This window comes from Suillus clintonianus, assembly GCF_016758775.1.
Source record: "Suillus clintonianus strain FC179 chromosome Unknown DEU56scaffold_141, whole genome shotgun sequence".
NCBI lineage: Eukaryota > Fungi > Basidiomycota > Agaricomycetes > Boletales > Suillaceae > Suillus > Suillus clintonianus.
Genome location: NW_024539365.1, coordinates 86,808 through 107,362, shown reverse-complemented (window position 1 = coordinate 107,362; position 20,555 = coordinate 86,808). Strand labels below are relative to the sequence as shown.

Sequence of the window (20,555 nt, the reverse complement as noted above, 5' to 3'; positions counted from 1 at the left end):
TTTTCATTGAAATGATACTTGACCACAGGCAGCACGCACAAGACATTAACTTTCAATCATGATAGAAGTGTCAGACATATCATCCGGGCGACAAGTAATCCATGCCAGCAGGAAACTATTGATGGGGGTCACGGTGGTATCAGCACTGTAGTCCCTGTCGATACATGCAATGTGGACAACCAACCAGCAGAAGCCGAATTCCCGAGTCTCAATTTCAATGGGGCGGAGATGGGAGCAGGGAAGTCAGGGAACAGCCATCAACTCGACGTGCTCGCGGACGTCCTAAAAAAGGTGTTAGACATACAGAAGTCAATGGTTGGTCGATCTCAAAGTCTCTGTCGAAGATGTTATAATATATTCTATTTCCAGCGCCCAGGACACATGTAATCCACGAAGTTTCTTCAAACATCATCCAACTACAAAATGAGGATGATGCACACAATAAGAAAGTGAGATGTAAGCATTGACCGTCAAGGTACCATGGTTGTGTGAGCAGGCTGAACCATTTATTTGTATATCAGGGAGATCACAGTCGATCGGAGGAACGCTTGATCATGACTATAGACCCACGCCCCCCCGCAACACGAGTTCAGGACACACTCGCCTGAAGCGCCTGCACCTACATTGGCTGCACTTACTGAGCAGGAAATCGCCTGTGAGTGGAGTTCAGAGTATAAAATGATAGACCTGGAGTCACTCATGCTACCAACTAACAGCTCGTGCAATGGCGCAGCCGGGTGTCTGGCTGTCTGTGCTGCATAGCTGGACGACCCTTGGATTAAACGAGTGGCTCGAAGCAGCAGTCGCAATTTTTACTTGTCCATGTGTGGTATGAGATGCTGGGCAGAACACACATGAGATATGTGGACTGGAATGCAGTGAGGGCAAAAAATCGAGGATGAAGAACTGGAGCACTTCCGGCGGAACCATTTTGTGCCCCATGACGGCAATGTGCCATGGCCCCTGTCGGATTCATAGTGCATCATTCCAACCATTTCTTCGTGGTCATATTCGACTATGAGCGACGCATGGCGCACGTCTTGGGTCGCCATATTTCTGCGGATTCAATGGATGTAGACGGAGAGGATCCACATGACTGGAACGATTGGAGAGGTCCGGAATATTGGAGGAAAATCGGAGCCCTTCATGGATGGAGCACAGGAGATGTCTCAGACGTGTCCATCAACCCAATGGACTGGGAGCAAAATGGGGTCGACTGTGGTCCCATCGCTTGCTCCGTGCTGGCGCAATGTCTGAAGCTGGGTTTGGATGAGCAGGGCAACTTACCCGACTTTGAGATCCAATGCGGTCACAAACTGCGGTTCACATGCTGCGTGCTATTGCTGCGCATGTCAAGCTCTGTTGCAGCAACTACCTGATGCTCCTAGACAGCCCACGAGATGATTGGAAAGACGACGAGCTACCCGACGAGGACATCATCAATTCGATCCAGAATGGGCGATACCAGGCTGATTGCCTGAAGGTCCTGCGGAGGCTGACTGTTGTGAGCGCCACCTGCTCCATGTGTCAACGCCCCATCGTCCATCAAGATGGAGAGCATGCCTCGTACAGTGGTGAGAATGGAGATAGCACCAATGCTGAGCAAGATGGTCCAGATGCAGGATCAAGTGAGGATGATGACCACGAATATGGTACATGCAATTGGCAAGGCGCACCTTGACAAGCTGTTCAAAGCAACAAACACCTCGCTGGATCTCGGAATCGCAATTCAATAGTCCCTCGTGCCATTGGAACACACCTTCAACTCGAGCCAGAATTACCATCGGTCGTCCATGATACCGAGGACTCTCAACGCACTGTAGCTGCCACAACATCTCGGAGCGAGTGAAAACTGGTATCTTGGAAGCAACAGACGATTTCCACGTCCAACCGCACCAATTCCATTGGCTGCATACGGAGGTAGGAGATGGCTGCCAGACGACCATGGATTCGATGAATATGAGGGCGGACCTACCATTGAGATGATGCTGACTCCTAGGGATATCCATACGACGATGACATTCCTGCTGGGGGATGCAGATCTCCACGCTTGGTTAGACTGGGTCGATTGCGGCTATCGCATCACACCAAGTTCATTCCACATTTTCTATCAATGCGACCCCACAGCAACCATGGACCACATCATGCCTATCGGAACAACAGACTCCCATGATCCTTCGGACCAAGTTCCTGATCGTGTGACAGGTGCATATAGCCTGAAGCGACGGGGAACTGATCACGACGAACAGTGCACATACATCACTGATGTAGAAATACTCTCCGCATCTGAGCTCGTCGAATCCGCCCAATATGATCCCCCACTGCAGGATGAATGCAGGTTCGGACACAATGCCTTTGTGCGGGGCTGCACCAGTCATCGGTATGGCGATGGTCCTGCCTTATATGTTGATCCTCGAACGAGATGCTGTTTTCACTCTCAGAAGACAGAGATAGAGATCTCAGTGGACATAGACAGCATCATATGGACAACAAAGGTGTTCCGATGCAAAGGGTCTGTTGGTGTCTACATCGTTCCCGCCTTTCCAAACGAAACCAGGCATATACAAGCACAATCACACCTATGTAGAGATCACCATACCGCAGTCGGAACAGGATGCAAATTCACCCGGTGGGAGGGACTGAATGGCTCTCCAAACGATTTCCTATGTCTGCCATCCCTCATTGTCTGTATGGGCCGCATATCATCAGCATCATCGACACTCAATCTATACATCGCGTTCCCAAGGATGATCATCAGCACCCAACGAACGGTCGGAGAATCACTCTGATGCCAAAGGAGGTCTTGGACATATTCTGGGATAGGGTACTGCTTCCATCGATTGGACAGTGCACCGACGTCAGCTGGGAGCCCTACCTGAAACACACATTGGAGGAAAGCACGTTACAAGGCCAGAGGTGCGGACGGGAGAAGGGGCGGATGGGGACCTCCTAAAACCATCCCCCTCTCAGACGATGACTTTTGTGACGTGCAGAAAACGCATGGAAGCTCGCATACTGTGATGGAGGACCTGAGCTCAGCATGTATGGGTCGGTCTTTCTTTATTCTGGAAGGAAAGGGAATCAAGCTGCTCACGAAGGATGGCCAGAGGGGGCGTTTCTCAGGACCAGAAGAGGCCCTGCGTCGCAACCTGCCTGACCTTGACTGGCAATATATGATGAACAGGAGGCATGGCGAACTGCTGGTAGATGTGGGTGTCTCATTCACGCCCCACTCTCCAAATGTCCCACTCGTAGGGGTGTGGCGCTTAGATGCACTGGAAGCATCATTTGGAGCGGGAGGCTACAAAAGAGGGGAGATACATCATCACAACACGCTGTCTAGATATGGGGCGCTGCAGGCCGAGATGCAACAGGAGAGATCTCAGCAGACGCACATCGCATTCAGGAGCACCTACAACCTGTACTATGAGTCGATTCGAACAAACAGCAACCAAGCGAATTTCGCATCCGACAGCGACGCCTATAAGCTGTCCCCATCATATATGGCTGAATGCACCGAAATCGCCAAGGTCGTCGAGGGTTGCAAGGAGAAAACATATGGTGTCAGGGATGAGTATAGGGTGAGCGGACATGCAGCCAGAATCATCCTGGAAAATGTGGAAGAAAAGGTCAGTGACACACGCTCCAATCATCGTCGACTATAGAATGACTTGGGCGATTCTCGTCATGCAGGCCAGAGAATACCTGAAATCAGATCCAGTCCTGTGGATTCCATCCAAGATCTGGTTCGAGCTTCTGAGGAGACGGGTGCGGGAGATTCAGAGGACCCAGATATCCATTGTCAGAAAGAATCCACCGAATCTTGGCGTTCTCACTGGAGTGCTCAACCACATGCTTCGCTCTACAACATCAACTCCTATCATCTACGACTCTCACATCCGTGAATCTCTTGCCCTACTCGAGTACAGAAACATCCTCGAAACTGCAGGAATGTTTTTCTTACACGACTTCGACATCAATAGCGACACATGCCTGACTGAGGTGCAGCAAATCGACTGACGTGCATGTACTGGCCCTCATGGGAGTCAATGCAAAGGCTCAAAGGGACCGGGCAGTGAGCAGAACTAATGTATGGCAAAGCACCGAGTCTGAACTGGAGGACTATCCTCTTGGTCGCACACCAACATGGACTCGACTCAAGGCAGCCATGTCAAACTCGCCTGCAATGATCATGAGACCCTGGGTGTGGTCACCCAGATTGTCCAACACTCAACTCTCCGTCGGACGTTCGGTGGTCATGTTCACTAGGCACATGTGGCTGATGCTCACACCCGAAATCTTCAAGGGCATCAGACCTCACCCAAACTCGCTTCAAGAGGCCATGAAGTGCTGGACAATCACCAGCATCGATGACACTCTCGCTGCAGTCGCATTTGAAGCATGCAATGCCGGGCTGAATGATAGTACGGGCGTCACTCCTGGTCGCATGGGTCCGAAGTCGAGGCCCTTCCTTGACAGGTGCACTCTGTTCTTTCCCGACCCTGATGCCGCCCATAAGGACAATACTCAGTGGTCTGGGCTTTGGGAGGGCTGATGGATACATTGCAGAATTTCACAGGACGATGAAGGCGATGGATGAGGATCAGCAACAGTTGCTGAAACAGGGATTACGTGAGGTATTTTCGGAACTTCACTGCCTTCCTGCTAGCGGAGCAAGAGTGTGGACGCAAAAGAACGAATCAATTGTGTTCACGACCAATCCAATATTCTACAAGATCGATTGTATTGGAAGGGGAGGAGAGAGTCAGAAGAGGGCCCCAAAAGCACGTCGAACGATGAAGCTGATCAAGGGTAAACGCATATTTGCAGCCGACCTCATGGACTCACAACCCTTCGACACTGATGGCAATCTGCGGAGAAAGACAGAGAGACAGAAGCGGCGGGAACTTCAGAAGAAAATGACCATGGCCAGGAAAAACAAGAGAGTCCCCCCTCCCACACGTCCACGGAGACCATTTCCCATGACCCAACTAGAAGATATTGTGGAATGAGCGATGGATGTAGATGTACTGTATTAATCAATTTTGTGAATAGCACCTTGGCGCCACCATTGCATGAACTTGGGAACGCAAAACTGCCATGCAAGTGCTCATATACCAGATGAACCTCAATGGCAGCTAATGCCTTCATTCTTTGGCTTGATGTATAATGTAATGCGGGCAACGGGAAGACTAGGATTTAATTTATCATCTGACATCAGGCATTTATTCACATTTGTGAGACACATTACAAAGGACTATGAGGTACAAAAGATGTGATATTGCCACAGTGCAAGACATAGTCGCACGCGCGAGGTTTTTTTATGCAAATGCGGCATCCACATACTCTTTTACGAGTTCAACCACTGTATATTGTGAACAAACTCCATGATGTCATTATGAGATCTTCTCTAGTCCATACCTCCACAACTGTAAATACCTGGTCAGCCACCTTGATCTGAAACTCAATGCGAGCTGAGGTTGGTTGACCACATCAGATGTACCCCACAATTCTTATCATTACACTCCTCTACCAATAGGTCTTTTGACTTGCTAGTAGCTAATCAAACATATGTTTCATGATGATAGAACACAGTTCTGTCAAGCGTAGCTACCTAGGGACAGCATTTAACTTATGGACAGGCAATCATTCCTGGAGTCGCTTCTCTTGTAGTCTACATCAACAACCGCTGCCAACTCAACGAAGATGTGAATGTCACCAATAACATATTGGATACATTTACATCATCATTCATTGGTTGATTGCTGATGTAGACTGTGTTGGAGTTTCTCGGTCAAATCATAATGACATTACAACGAGGCACATTTACGAAGGCAAAGCCAGCCAAGAAACAAAAGTCAGTCAAATCTAAGACTGGGACAACCTTTGTGTGTGAACAAAGGTCATCTGAGTCTTAGACCTGACTGACTTTCGCTTCTTGGATCACTTTTCCCTTGTAAGTGAAACCTATTCATAATCCCATCAGGATTTGACCGATGTTGTTGGAATGGTGCAAACAAGGTCAATAAATAGTTGCCTGGATTGAGGGTTGGATTGGGCAGAGGGTTACACTGGGCAGAGGGTCGGATTGGGTAGAGGGCTTTGCAGGGCTGAGGGTTGGATTGGGCTGAGGGTTTCGCATTGGGTTAGTAAACTGATGCTTAGCCGCCTGGTTTGAGGTTGTATTGGGCCCAGGGCATGATTGGATGGGATTGAATTTGGCAAAGGGTTTCCATGGGCTGAGGGCTGCATGTAGCTGTGGGCTGATGGTCAGTAATGGTGATGATATTGGTGTTCTGTGGAGCAATGTGGCTGTTGGTTGGCATAGGGTACAGATCATCAGAGCATTATGGCATATCAGTGTCTGATTTATTGTCAGGTTCATGCAGTCTATCCATCAATTTCTCAAGAACAACTCATGCACATGACAGTCGGCTATGTGTTGGCCCATGATAAAAGTAGGTACACTTATCTTGCCATTGCACACAGAAAGATTGTCCGAGTCTTAGATTTGACTGACTTTGGCTTCTTGGCTGGCTTTGCCTTTGTAAGTGTCCCTTGCCATAATGTAATTACAATGTCATTGATGTTGTTGCAATGATGCAAGCAAGGTCAAGAAAAAGTCGCTTGGGTTGAGGGTTGTATCAGGCGGGGTCAGGAGTTGGCATGAGTGGGGACACATAGAAAATACCATGACCTACCCAACGAAGTATATTTGAAAATGAAGATAGTTGCAGGATAGTCCAAATCCCAGTAATGACTGTACATTGTCTGTTCTTCTTGGTCCGGTGATTCTTCCCCAAGGCTTAGCAAAATCTTAATGATAGAAAGTGAGGCATGGGACGAATTGATACACACCTAACCTGGTGAGTACAACCCTTTTTCAAGCGTTCATCTACCATCCCTTCACCCAAACAACTCGGAAGAATGTTGTGATCCTCCTTTTCTGGCTTTGACTTCTTGAACCTCCTTCTTCATGACCCCATCACAATTTTTGCACGTCTTCGCATATATTCGGTGTCTAGCTAGTCCCTGATCCTCCTCATAATTGAAGAGATTTGCCTCAGTAGCATCCCTCAAGGATGATACTACTAGCACGCCTCTCGAGGTATATATCCTTGTGACCCCCCAGAGTTCACATTCCTATTTCCTCGCCCCAAGTTCGCTCTGAGGGCTATTTGGGTGGCAAGGTCCAGGTTTTGCCAGCCAAGAAGCGAAAGTCAGTCAAATCTGAGGGATTTCCCATTCATGGGCTCTGATAGAGGTGGCCAAGATTTTCGCTCTGAGGGGTATTTGGGTAGCAAGATCTTGGTCCCTCCTTTCATGGGGGAAACAGCTCTGATAGAGGTGGCCAGGAATTTCGCTTTTGTTACCTTTTCACTTTCTTGTTGGCTCTGGGGGTAATTTGGGTAGCAAGGTCCTGGTTTCCCCCCTTCATGTGGGATTCATCCCTGATAGAGGTGACCATGATTTTCGCTCTGAGGGGTATTTGGGTAGCAAGATCTTGGTCCCTCCTTTCATGTGGGAAACAGCTCTGATAGAGATGGCCAGGAATTTCGCTTTTTTTACCTTTTCACTTTCTTGTTGGCTCTGGGGGCAATTTGGGTAGCAAGGTCCTGGTTTCCCCCCTTCATGTGGGATTCATCTCTGATAGAGGTGACCATGATTTTCGCTCTGAGGGCTATTTGGGTGGCCATGTCCAGGATTTGCAAGCCAAGAAGTGAAAGTCGGTCAAATCTAAGGGTTTTTCCCCTTCATGGGCACTGATTGTAGCTAGAGTGTTAGAAGAAGCTCCGGACACTGCTTTACAAACTAACCAGTGAATTGGATATCCTTGAACATTAACTTTCTTCCTGCGGTTCCATCAGAGATGCAGTCAAATTCCACTGTATCGTCCAATGCCCAAGAACAACTTATTCATATGACAGTCGGCCACATGTTGGCCCACATGGTTTTGCCAGCCAAGAAGTGAAAGTTGGTCAAATCTAAGGGCTCCTTCCCTTCATGCAGGATTCACCTTTGATAGAGGTGGCCAACACTTCATATTTTCGCTTCTTTTAACTTTTCACTTTCTTGTTGGCTCTGGGGACAATTTGAGTGGCAAGGCTCTGGTTTTCCTCCTTCATGCGGGATTCATCTCTGACAGAGGTGACCAGGATTTTCGCTCTGAGGGCTATTTGAGTGGCAAGGTCCAGGTTTTGCCAGCCAAGAAGTGAAAGTCAGTCAAATCTGAGGACTCCTCCCCTTCATGGGGGATTCATCTCTGATAGAGATGGCCAACTTCTACTTATATTTTCGCTTTCATGGAGTTATGAAGAGAGACATTTATGAAGCCAAAGCCAGCCAAGAAGCGAACATCGGTCAAATCTAAGGACTCTGCCAGATTTCCCTCTAAAATAAAGTTCAAAAGTTGGCTGCCCCTGTCATGCAAGTCAATACCAGACAAGAAGCAAAAGTCAGTCAAATCACAGGACTTGGACAAGTCTTGTTTGTGTGAAATCCACCAAAGCCAAGAAGATCGTAAAAAAGCGAAAATATACATGTACAAGATGGCCACCTCTATCAGAGGTGAACAGCTTGGTCCCTGCTGTGCAATTCTGCATAACACCTCTGCAATTCACAATTTTGGCGTTTCATAAGGCAGATACAGGCAGGATCTAACACTCTGAACCTCGGAAACAAATCAGCAAGATTTATTTGCTGGTGCATCACAGTGGCATTGAGTGGTGAGCAGGCCCCCTCTGAGAGGACCGCATTCTTGCTTATGTAAGCAGCAGCAGCACCACACTCTCCTAAGATCGATTTTTACAGCCTTCATATGACTTGGGGAGGATAAGGTAGGACTTGATTTCGAGGTTATTGAGCAATAAAAAGACCATGGTCATGCCAGATTTGCACGAAGAAATCAATTCTCAAAGTTGACCACCCAGGTCATGCTGGCCCCCCCACACATCGATTTTAACAGCCTTGATATGACCTGCTTGACTTCAGGCATGACTCATTTTAGAGGTTATTGGACCATACAAACATGTTGGTCATGCCAGATTTCCCTCTTAAAATCATATTCCAAATTTGACTACAACCCCTGTCATGCCCCTCCCCCCCCACCCAAAGATCGATTTTTTCAGCCTTCATATGGCTTGCTTGGCTGTATCTAGGACTCTTTCTAGAGGTTATTGGAGCATCTGAACACATTTGTCAAGCCATAATTGCACAATAAAATCAAATTCCAAAGTTGACCCCCTAGGCCATGCTGGCCCCCCCACACATCGATTTTTACAGCCTTCATGTGAGTTGCCTGGCATCATGTAGGACTTGATTCCGAGGTTACTGAACACTCCGAAAACGATGGTCAAGCCAGAATTGCACGAAGAAATCAAATGCTGAAGTTGACCCCCTAGGCCATGCTGGCCCCCCCACACATCGATTTTTACAGCCTTCATGTGACTTGCCTGGCATCATGTAGGACTTGATTCCGAGGTTACTGAACACTCCGAAAAGGATGGTCGAGCCAGAATTGCACGAAGAAATCAAATGCTGGAGTTGACCCCCTAGGGCATGCAGGCCTCCCCCACATATTGATTTTTACAGCCTTCATATGACTCGCAAGGGTTGATGTAGGACTTGTTTCCGAGGTTATTGAACACTCTGAAAAGGATGGTCGAGCCAGATTTGCATGAGAAAATCAAATTCCGAAGTTGACCACCAAGGCCATGCTCCCCCACCCAAAGATCGATTTTTTCAGCCTCCATATGGCTTGCTTTTCTTTAGGTAGGACTCGTTCTAGAGGTTATTCGACCATACAAACACGTTGGTCGAGCCAGATTTCCCTCTAAAAATCATGTTCCAAAGTTGGCTGCCCCTGTCATCCTTCCCCCACCCAAAGATCGATTTTTTCAGCCTTCATATGGCTTGCTTGGCTTTAGCTAGGACTCGTTCTTGAGGTTATTTGACCATCTGAAGACGTTGGTCGAGCCGGATTTTGCTCTAAAAATCATCTTCCAAAGTTGGCCACCAAGGCCATGCTCCCTCACCCAAAGATCGATTTTTCTAGACTTCATATGACTAGCCTGTCCTTCAGAAGCATTTTTCCTGGGGGTTATTGAGCCCTCTGAACACGATGGTCATGCCAGAATTGCCTGGAAAAATCGTGTTCCTGAGATATACAGGGTCCTCCCCCTCCTCCTGACCTCCTGTATGTCACTATCCCGGTATTCCGCCTCAATACCGATACCGAAAACATCTCTCCTAGGGTATTTGAGGCCTCTGAATCGATTGGGAATGGTCTCAGACCCTCCGGAGGTCGGCATTCATGTGATATGGGAGGTAGGCTCAAATATCAGTATTTTGGACATATCTCCACAACCGAACCGCCGATTTTCTTAATTGTTGGCTCATATCCATCCCAGAAGTACCCTCCATGATATGTACCAGCCCACCAAAAGATATTTTTTTACAAGTTTGAAACCTATTTCTGTTTTGACCCTATAAGTGAAAGTCAGTCAAATCTGAGGACTCCTCCCCTTCATGGGGGATTCATCTCTGATAGAGGTGGCCAACTTCTACTTATATTTTCGCTTTCATGGAGTTATGAAGAGAGACATTTATGAAGCCAAAGCCAGCCAAGAAGCGAACATCGGTCAAATCTAAGGACTCTGCCAGATTTCCCTCTAAAATAAAGTTCAAAAGTTGGCTGCCCCTGTCATGCAAGTCAATACCAGACAAGAAGCAAAAGTCAGTCAAATCTCAGGACTTGGACAAGTCTTGTTTGTGTGAAATCCACCAAAGCCAAGAAGATCGTAAAAAAGCGAAAATATACATGTACAAGATGGCCACCTCTATCAGAGGTGAACAGCTTGGTCCCTGCTGTGCATTTCTGCATAACACCTCTGCAATTCACAATTTTGGCGTTTCATAAGGCAGATACAGGCAGGATCTAACACTCTGAACCTCGGAAACAAATCAGCAAGATTTATTTGCTGGTGCATCACAGTGGCATTGAGTGGTGAGTAGGCCCCCTCTGAGAGGACCGCATTCTTGCTTATGTAAGCAGCAGCAGCACCACACTCTCCTAAGATCGATTTTTACAGCCTTCATATGACTTGGGGAGGATAAGGTAGGACTTGATTTCGAGGTTATTGAGCAATACAAAGACCATGGTAATGCCAGATTTGCACGAAGAAATCAATTCTCAAAGTTGACCACCCAGGTCATGCTGGCCCCCCACACATTGATTTTAACAGCCTTCATATGACCTGCTTGACTTCAGGCATGACTCATTTTAGAGGTTATTGGACCATACAAACATGTTGGTCATGCCAGATTTCCCTCTTAAAATCATATTCCAAATTTGACTACAACCCCTGTCATGCCCCTCCCCCCCCACCCAAAGATCGATTTTTTCAGCCTTCATATGGCTTGCTTGGCTGTAGCTAGGACTCTTTCTAGAGGTTATTGGACCATCTGAACACATTTGTCGAGCCATAATTGCACAATAAAATCAAATTCCAAAGTTGACGCCCTAGGCCATGCTGGCCCCCCCACACATCGATTTTTACAGCCTTCATGTGACTTGCCTGGCATCATGTAGGACTTGATTCCGAGGTTACTGAACACTCCGAAAAGGATGGTCGAGCCAGAATTGCACGAAGAAATCAAATGCTGGAGTTGACCCCCTAGGGCATGCAGGCCTCCCCCACATATTGATTTTTACAGCCTTCATATGACTCGCAAGGGTTGATGTAGGACTTGTTTCCGAGGTTATTGAACACTCTGAAAAGGATGGTCGAGCCAGATTTGCATGAGAAAATCAAATTCCGAAGTTGACCACCAAGGCCATGCTCCCCCACCCAAAGATCGATTTTTTCAGCCTCCATATGGCTTGCTTTTCTTTAGGTAGGACTCGTTCTAGAGGTTATTCGACCATACAAACACGTTGGTCGAGCCAGATTTCCCTCTAAAAATCATGTTCCAAAGTTGGCTGCCCCTGTCATCCTTCCCCCACCCAAAGATCGATTTTTTCAGCCTTCATATGGCTTGCTTGGCTTTAGCTAGGACTCGTTCTTGAGGTTATCTGACCATCTGAAGACGTTGGTCGAGCCGGATTTCTCTCTAAAAATCATCTTCCAAAGTTGGCCACCAAGGCCATGCTCCCCCACCCAAAGATCGATTTTTCTAGACTTCATATGACTAGCCTGTCCTTCAGAAGCATTTTTCCTGGGGGTTATTGAGCCCTCTGAACACGATGGTCATGCCAGAATTGCCTGGAAAAATCGTGTTCCTGAGATATACAAGGTCCTCCCCCTCCTCCTGACCTCCTATATGTCACTATCCCGGTGTTCTGCCTCAATACCGATACTGAAAACATCTCTCCTAGGGTATTTGAGGCCTCTGAATCGATTGGGAATGGTCCCAGACCTTCCGGAGGTCGGCATTCATGTGATATGGGAGGTAGGCTCAAATATCAGTAATATGGACATATCTCCACAACCGAACCGCCGATTTTCTTAATTGTTGGCTCATATCCATCCCAGAAGTACCCTCCATGATATGTACCAGCCCACCAAAAGATATTTTTTTACAAGTTTGAAACCTATTTCTGTTTTGACCCTATAAATAGAACTAACTCAGTCCCTCCAATGGTGTTCGTTCCATTGGAGGAGTGGTACTGGTGCAGGTCCTCCAATGGTGTTCGTTCCATTGGAGGAGTAGTATTGGCTCAGTCCCTCCAATGGTGTTCGTTCCATTGGAGGAGTAGTACTGGTGCAGGTCCTCCAATGGTGTTCGTTCCATTGGAGGAATAGAACTAACTCAGTCCCTCCAATGGTGTTTGTTCCATTGGAGGAATAGAACTAACTCAGTCCCTCCAATGGTGTTTGTTCCATTGGAGGAGTGGTACTGCCTCAGTCCCTCCAATGGTGTTTGTTCCATTGGAGGAATAGAACTAACTCAGTCCCTCCAATGATGTTCGTTCCATTGGAGGAATAGAACTGACTCAGTCCCTCCAATAGTGTTCGTTCCATTGGAGGAGTAGTATTGGCTCAGTCCCTCCAATGGTGTTCGTTCCATTGGAGGAATATTGTTGGTCAGACCCCCAAAATAACCCCTTCATAAACCCAACCTATATAGAAAAATCCGCTATAATATGTGAAGTATCACTCAAGTTAGTCAAAACTATCCCTATTCTTTTGCGCGCGTCTTGATGCTAAGCTTGGTCCCAGCTTGCGTTATGAATATTATTACTTTCAATGCGGCGTATTCGTTCTACCCAATCGCGACATAGGCACCGTCCGGATGTCCTCACAAAGTATGTGAAAAGAAGTTGGAGAGTCTATTCAGCGTTCAACGTTCAACGTTCAGGCCCAAGGATATTGCGCAGCCCCATAAATCACCATTTCTCCCAAACGTGACGCGATGGGTGATCGTCACTGTTGGACCATTCCGCTAGATACATCGGGAGTCGGCCCCCACACAGCGTCGTCCCCGTCCTCGGAACAATTTTCATGGGACCCCTCAACCCAGAATGGTTGGATAATGAAGATTAATGAAGCTTGAAGACCAAGCCGTCCTCTTTGCAAGGTCTCAGCGTAACAGAAATGGATTCCAATCCCATCATGACCACTATATTCCGTTACAACTATATCGTTCCCAGTCAATTACTCCCTTCAGCAATCTGTAGGTGGGCGATCTCCCAGGGTAAGCTTAACCATGAAATATTAACTAGATATGAATGGACTTGGTGCGTCTTTCGACACCCAAATCATTTATCATGCATTCATACTTGCACTTAGGTTCGACGCTGAAATACCGGGGTTCCGTGAGCAGGTGACATAGAAAATTTATCAGAGTCATTCGGTAGATGGACCAGACCGGTACTGCCGTTCATTTAGTCTTTCTTTTTGTCGAGACTCGTTGTCCCCACACGTCGTACACGGGTCATAATTACTTGCTTATGTCGTTCTCTTAGGCATGCTCTGAAAACATTATTTGATGCATTGATTGCGATTTGGAATACAAATTTTTGTCTCAAACATTGAAAGTAGGCATTGCTAAGTAGTGTGAATTCAGAACAGACACCCACGATGAAAGACAAAGATATATGCTGTTCTTGTACGCCCAGCCCACTGGCGTCAAGGGTTGAACTTGTTAAAATGTAAGATCGCCGAGGCGCCTTGTACGTGTACACGTACTGCGTAACGCCGTACCTGGTGGTGCGTATACCCTCTTCGCTGCAGTGTTATAGCCCTCATACAACATTGGCGATCCCAATTCGGGAAACGCCCATCGGATTCAAGTCAAAAATTGTGTAGTATCGGCGGAGGAACAGCTCGCCTGAAGGCATAGCTAATCAACAGCAAACTTGCGGCAACGGACAGACCACGTACCCAAAATCCACAGTGAACGTCCAATCGCCTTTATATCTGCAATAAACGGCGAAATGCAGTGGTCCTGACTCTCTACTACCACGTAATCACTTCCCTTCAGTGTGTAGGGCTTGCCGTCGAAATAGAACGTCAGTTCCGGCAACGATCAGATTTTGTTGCAGTCAACAAAGAGAAGGCTCGAGTTCTCGCGACGGGTGGCGCCAATTTTGGCATTGAACTTTTCGGCAATATTTGTGGGGGAGTACGATGAGCGAGGTGCCTGTATGTAATTTGATATTTGAAGTCGGTCAGACAAACAGGGACTTACCAGTGTCGAGCGCCCGTCCTCTCACTAGTACTCTTGAAATCCAGTATCATATCTCCAAATATGACCTTCTGAAGCTTAACTTCCCAGTTCCCCGTACTGCTCACAGGCACGTAGGCGATCTTACCAGCGTGAGCCGTCGAGTTTATACCACCAAATGTGACTTCACCGGCGTCAACCTCGGAGCGACCAAAGCGCAAGGAGAAGACGGGCTTGAGACCTCCGTCGACCGTGTTGTAGAAGGGAGGAACAATGTGCTTGTGGGAGTGGGTATTGTAGCCAAGACCGAGGATACCCCCGAAGCTCGTGTACGTGTCAATTGTGGTGCGCTAATATTATAGAGCGAATAGCACACACGTGCAGGCTGAACTACCCCCAGTAACTTCTCCAAAGCTCTGGCCACTGACAGTGAGGTTCCCGATGCGGAGGTCATCTCAGGAGATGATGCCCTTCACGGAGCCAGTTTCGTACCCGGAGGAGAACCTAGCGCCAATTCGCCTTGTAGGTGGGGGAAGCACCGGAATTGCACTTCAAGTAGATGCGACTCGGAGGTTCAGATAGTCATTGCTGTAGCAGGCGCAGATGTCGCAGATGCCACAGAGCGTACTGGGGGTGTGACGGTGAATTTGAAAAGTGATTGCTGTTGGCTTCGGGTTGGGAGCAGTCCATTTTGTTGCGCGGCGGACTAACATAGTAGTTTTTACAATATAGTATATTGTTATGCCTTGCAGGCGTTTGAAGTACATGGCGGCTATGTAGTAGCAGTAGCAGTGTCTGTGAGCGAACACTTGTTGCATACGGGAATTCTCGAAACCACAAATGTTGCGAGGGGGGCCGAAGAGATCACTGAGTATTGTTCGCCGAGACGCCGTAGTAAAGCTGGTCGAGTGAGGTCTCAAGGAGAGAGACAACGGCAGTATATGCAGGGTACTGGTAAGTTGAAGTGCCAGGCAAACCGGATGACTAGCAGATCGATTGCAAACCTGCATATGATATCATGCAACGGGGACGCCGACACCATGAGATACCGCGCACGCACGCTGATATTTTGCCCGCCAAAGGTACTATTGCAAGTGAAGCGCTAACTCTCGAGTAAAGGCGTTGGAGTTCAAAATTGCCAAAAGACTCGGAACCAATTGCCGTGGCAGGATTGCGTAAGCTGAGCTTAACTAGAACCAAAATTCGCCACGACCAAGTACACGACCAGTCACAACAATCTAAACAGAAGACTCGCAATATCTTGGGTACCCGGCTTGAATAGCCTGTGTCGCCCGAATATGCAAGTATCAGTATTTTCTTTTTCAAAACGTTGCTAATATACGTGAAATGCAGGGCCTCTGTCACCGTGCAGTCTAATGAGATTGCTAAAGCCAGCTTACATGTCGCCCTTCCATGGTACACGCACTTGTACACCATTCCATTCCTCTCGCTCTATCCGCTTCTTGCGTATGCGTATTACATCAAGTACGACGACTGGTTGAAAAGCGAGGAGTGGACTTTCCTAGCTTGTGTATCGTTGGGCGCAGGTCATGCTTTAAGTTTCCTGGTCACTCGATGGAGTGCTGGCGCAAAAGCTTGGATAACAACACGAAAGGTGTGCAGTTGTGTTTGTAGATGTCAAAATAATATCCTTATATATTTCGAAAGGCGCGGTCTATTGAGGATGCAGACTGTATACGCTTGGTTCCTCATGTCCATCGTGGTCAAGGCGAAATTGTTCCGCTGCTCAAGGCTGTACCATCAGAGCCGATGTCCTACTCGTTCAATTACCAGCGAGACACTTACATTGTCGCCGGCAAGAATCCTGTCGTGTTTACTCGTCTCCCATACCCATCCACCCAATGTCCATCATTATCTACCTTTTTACATCCCACTGGCCTTAATCTGGATGCAATTCCGCCCTTGAAGTCATTGTATGGGAAAAACGAATTCAACATTCCGATCCCCTCTTTTTCCGAACTTTTCGGCGAACATGCGACGGCTCCTTTCTTCGTTTTCCAAATATTCTGTGTTGCGCTCTGGTGCTTGGATGAGTATTGGTATTACAGCATATTCACGCTATTCATGCTTGTCATGTTCGAGTGCACCGTGGTCTGGCAGGCGTGTCTTTTCTTTTTCTTATTAGCAACTCTAAAGCTGACTTGACTTGTAGCGCTTGAAAACTCTCACAGAATTCCGTACAATGGCTGTCGCACCGTATCCTATTCAGTGCTACCGGGATTCAAAGTGGGTTACCGTTCAGTCTGACGAGCTTCTCCCCGGAGACCTTGTTTCGGTTGGTCAGTGTCATGTGTTTGCCTGTTAGTGACATTACTTGACTAACGCATCATCACAGCACGACAGCAGTTTGAAACGGTAGTTCCTGCCGACGTCCTTCTTGTGCAAGGCACATGTATCGTCAACGAAGCCATGCTGTCGGGAGAATCTACCCCGCTACTCAAGGAATCCATCCAGCTTCTCGACAGCAAGGACAAACTTGACGTTGACGGCACGCACAAGAACGCGGTCCTGTTCAGTGGAACCAAGGTGCTCCAAGCAAGCCCGACGGGTACGTTCGACACTTGCAGTGTATTCCTTCGTTAATGTGGTCATTTGGATTTCAGGCCAGGGTCAAGTTACTGCAGCGACTCCGGATGGTGGATGTCTGGGACTTGTTTTGAGAACCGGTTTCGGCACGGCCCAGGGACAACTTGTGAGGACGATGATATTCTCAACGGAACGCGTTTCCGCGAATAATCTCGAATCATTCCTGTTTATTGGATTCTTGCTCATCTTCGCGATCGCCGCTAGTTGGTATGTTTGGGTGAAGGGTACGTGTCATCTCTTGCGTACGGGGCGACTACTCACAAGCATACATATAGGCATCGAGCGCGATTTAAAAAAGTCTAAACTTTTGCTTGACTGCGTGCTTATCATTACGAGCGTCGTTCCCCCGGAATTACCTATGGAGCTTTCTTTGGCCGTAAACGCATCCTTGGTGGCTTTATCAAAATTCGGTATGTCGTATTTCGTTTTCTGTGATATTTTGTCTCATTATTTCTAGCCATATTCTGCACCGAGCCATTCCGTATCCCGTCCGCTGGCCGCGTCGATATTTGTTGCTTCGACAAAACGGGAACCATTACGGCGGAGAACCTAGTGTTAGAGGGTGTTGCAGGCATTGAGTTGGTATATCCTATCTTATCACTATCCCCCTACTAATACACAAACAATTCTAGCGAATCAGACAAACTGAAGCTTGTGGACGTCAAGGACACTTCCAAGTATACCACCCTTTGCTTGGCTGCAGCACATGCACTCGTTCGTCTCGATGATGGGACGATTGTCGGAGATCCGATGGAGAAGACGACGTTGGAAGCCCTTGACTGGCAGCTCTTGAATGGTGACCAAGTAGCGCCATCTTCAATCAAATCTCCGAATGCGTCGAGGGTTTTTATTCGGCGCCGTTTCCAATTTTCGTCGGCTCTCAAGCGCATGTCCACCGTGTCGAGCTTGCCCAGTGGCAAGGTCCTCGTCGCTGTTAAAGGTGCACCTGAAACAATCAAAGGCATGCTCGCGGAAGTCCCCGAATGGTATGATGTGACGTACAAGTGGTATACTAGGCGTGGCAGTCGCGTTTTGGCTTTGGGAACAAAGGAGATGGATACCATGTCGATCGACAAGGTTAGTAATGTCCTGGCAACTGCACGCACATTATTAACGGTTGTTGTAGATCAATAAATTATCCCGCGAGGGTGTTGAGAGCAGCCTTATGTTTGCTGGATTTTTGGTCTTCCATTGCCCTCTCAAGCCAGATGCTATTGAAACCCTCAAGATGCTTGCCGATTCGTCGCACAGGGTAAGTCGTTCGTTTGCTATGGGACTTTGCTCATCGTACAATAGTGCATTATGATTACTGGCGACAACCCATTGACGGCCGTTCATGTCGCAAGGGATGTCGAGATCGTCGATCGCGACGCCTTGATTCTGGACTTGCGCGAGAACCCGGCGCATGAATCAGGTGAGTTGATTACTATTGCAGCCAGTCCGTGAATGATTTTGATTTATGTTATAGATCTGGTCTGGCGCACCGTGGATGAAACCAAGATCATCCCGGTAGATCCTTCTCAGCCTTTGGACCAGCGCCTCTTTGACGAGTACGATATCTGTGTTACCGGTGCCGCCATGAAGCAGTTCGAATCTCGTCCATCGTGGAATGACTTGGTGCAAAATACCTGGGTTTACGCTCGTGTCTCGCCTACGCAGAAGGAATTCATCCTCACCAGTCTCAAAACGCTTGGCTATACTACACTCATGGCTGGAGACGGCACAAATGACGTCGGTGCACTCAAGCAGGCTCATATCGGCGTCGCTCTTCTAGATGGGACACCCGAGGACCTCCAGAAAATAGCGGAATATCAGAAAGCCGAGCGGATCAAGAAAGTCTACGAGAGCCAGCTGAAGATGTCGGCGAGGTTCGGACAGGTGCCGCCGCCTGTGCCTCCTGCTATTGCGCACCTCTACCCGGATGTTGTTGAGGCGCAGAAAAAAGCTGCGGAGAATTTACAAGCCGCGCGTAAAAAGAATCCGATGGAGAAGGTGGGATTTTTTCCTTGTGAGATTTCGCCGGCTGACGATATTTTAGTTTGACCTCGCTTCGATCACTGATGCTATGGCCAACATGGAAGGTGATGAGGATGTTCCTCAGATTAAACTTGGAGACGCTTCATGCGCCGCACCATTCACATCGAAGCTGTCCCATGTCGCTGCCAGTGAGTTTGTATACGCTTACCATCGAAAGTTCCTACTGAGCTTTGGAACAGTTACCCACATTATCAGGCAAGGTCGCTGCACTTTGGTTGCTACCATTCAGATGTACAAGATTTTGGCGCTGAACTGCCTTATCACCGCATACAGCTTGTCTGTCCAATATCTCGACGGCATCAAGTTTGGTGATTATCAGGTAACAGTTAGCGGAATGTTGATGTCCGTCTGTTTCCTCTGCATATCCCGGGCCAAGGTGCGTCGTTGCTTGCCCGATTTTTTTGCCACACTGAGCGTTCAACGACAGCCGGTTGAAAAACTTTCCCGGGAGAGGCCGCTAGGCAACATCTTTAACCTCTACGTTCTACTATCCGTGCTGCTCCAGTTTGCCCTGCACATCATATCGCTCGTTTACATTACGAACTTGTCGCATTTCCATGAGCCGTGAGTCTCGGTCTATTTTATACCGACAATCTGCTGAGTTCTTTGTAGAGCTGGTGTAATTGACCTCGAGGCGAAGTTCGAGCCCAGTCTCTTGAACACCGCTATCTACCTTCTGGGCCTCTCTCAACAGGTTTCGACATTCACTATCAACTTCCAGGTAATTTATTTCGCTGACCATGTTTAAGTTGATATAATTGATGACATTTTCATACAGGGCCGCCCGTTCCGTGAGGGAATCCGCGAGAACTCGAGCTTATACTGGGGACTTGTTGGTGCTAGTGCTGTTGCGTTCTCTGGAGCTACGGACTTTATGCCCGAGATGAACAGATGGCTACAGATCGTTGAGATGGAGGGACCGGTGCGTCGCTTCCAGACATTTTACGCCAAAGTCTAACTCTTATTCCCTTAGTTCAAAGTGAAGTTAACCAGCGTCATGATCGCCGACTTTGTTGGTTGTTGGATTATCGAGAAGCTCTGCAAACGCCTCTTCGCAGATCTCGAACCCAAACCGTTAGTCACTCGGGGTAGGGAACGGAGGGAGGCGAGACGAAGGGAAGAGGCTAGATTAGTAGAAGAGGCAGCTGCAGAGAAGAAATCTCAGTAAATACGCTGCATACATGTAGCTAGATGCCCCACGCAAAGCTTTCGAGATCATAATAATATTGTAGACTTCTCCAAGT

At 47.8% G+C, this 20,555-nt stretch overlaps 4 protein-coding genes across 4 annotated transcripts; 2 read left to right on the top strand and 2 right to left on the bottom strand.

Moving 5' to 3' along the window:
• Nucleotides 1-956: 956 nt before the first annotated feature.
• DEU56DRAFT_761114 (uncharacterized protein) lies at nt 957-5,012 on the top strand (the record flags this gene model as incomplete). Its single annotated transcript, XM_041350502.1, has 8 exons — nt 957-1,321; nt 1,369-1,652; nt 1,843-2,512; nt 2,614-2,916; nt 3,008-3,629; nt 3,694-3,953; nt 4,009-4,479; nt 4,520-5,012. The coding sequence occupies 8 exons, from the start codon at nt 957-959 to the stop codon at nt 5,010-5,012; spliced, it is 3,468 nt and encodes a 1,155-aa protein (XP_041202359.1).
• Nucleotides 5,013-6,906: 1,894 nt separating this feature from the next.
• Nucleotides 6,907-7,697, bottom strand: DEU56DRAFT_761113 (uncharacterized protein; the record flags this gene model as incomplete). The annotated part of the gene is made up of 3 exons (XM_041350501.1): nt 6,907-7,117; nt 7,374-7,514; nt 7,570-7,697. 3 exons carry the CDS (start codon nt 7,695-7,697, stop codon nt 6,907-6,909), a joined length of 480 nt encoding a protein of 159 aa, XP_041202358.1.
• A 7,426-nt stretch (nt 7,698-15,123) lies between these two features.
• DEU56DRAFT_137806 (uncharacterized protein) lies at nt 15,124-15,786 on the bottom strand. The gene has a single exon (XM_041344730.1). It carries the CDS (start codon nt 15,675-15,677, stop codon nt 15,219-15,221), a length of 459 nt encoding a protein of 152 aa, XP_041202357.1. The 5' UTR covers nt 15,678-15,786; the 3' UTR covers nt 15,124-15,218.
• Nucleotides 15,787-15,857: 71 nt separating this feature from the next.
• DEU56DRAFT_837395 (uncharacterized protein) lies at nt 15,858-20,554 on the top strand. The gene is made up of 18 exons (XM_041354835.1): nt 15,858-15,967; nt 16,021-16,282; nt 16,336-16,788; nt 16,841-16,967; nt 17,024-17,236; nt 17,292-17,498; nt 17,550-17,684; nt 17,732-17,852; nt 17,907-18,351; nt 18,401-18,526; nt 18,571-18,688; nt 18,743-19,266; nt 19,313-19,439; nt 19,491-19,687; nt 19,739-19,875; nt 19,924-20,032; nt 20,090-20,233; nt 20,285-20,554. Coding segments are annotated over exons 1-18 (3,642 nt in total). The 5' UTR covers nt 15,858-15,965; the 3' UTR covers nt 20,480-20,554.
• The last annotated feature ends 1 nt before the right edge of the window (nt 20,555 follows it).

Coding starts and splice junctions, on each gene's coding strand:
- DEU56DRAFT_137806 (XM_041344730.1), bottom strand. CDS start 15,677: ATGCAGGTTTGCAATCGATCTGCTAGTCATCCGGTTTGCCTGGCACTT.
- DEU56DRAFT_837395 (XM_041354835.1), top strand. Junction 17,853..17,906: donor GAGGGTGTTGCAGGCATTGA/GTTGGTATATCC, acceptor AAACAATTCTAG/CGAATCAGACAAACTGAAGC. Junction 19,688..19,738: donor TCTGCATATCCCGGGCCAAG/GTGCGTCGTTGC, acceptor GTTCAACGACAG/CCGGTTGAAAAACTTTCCCG.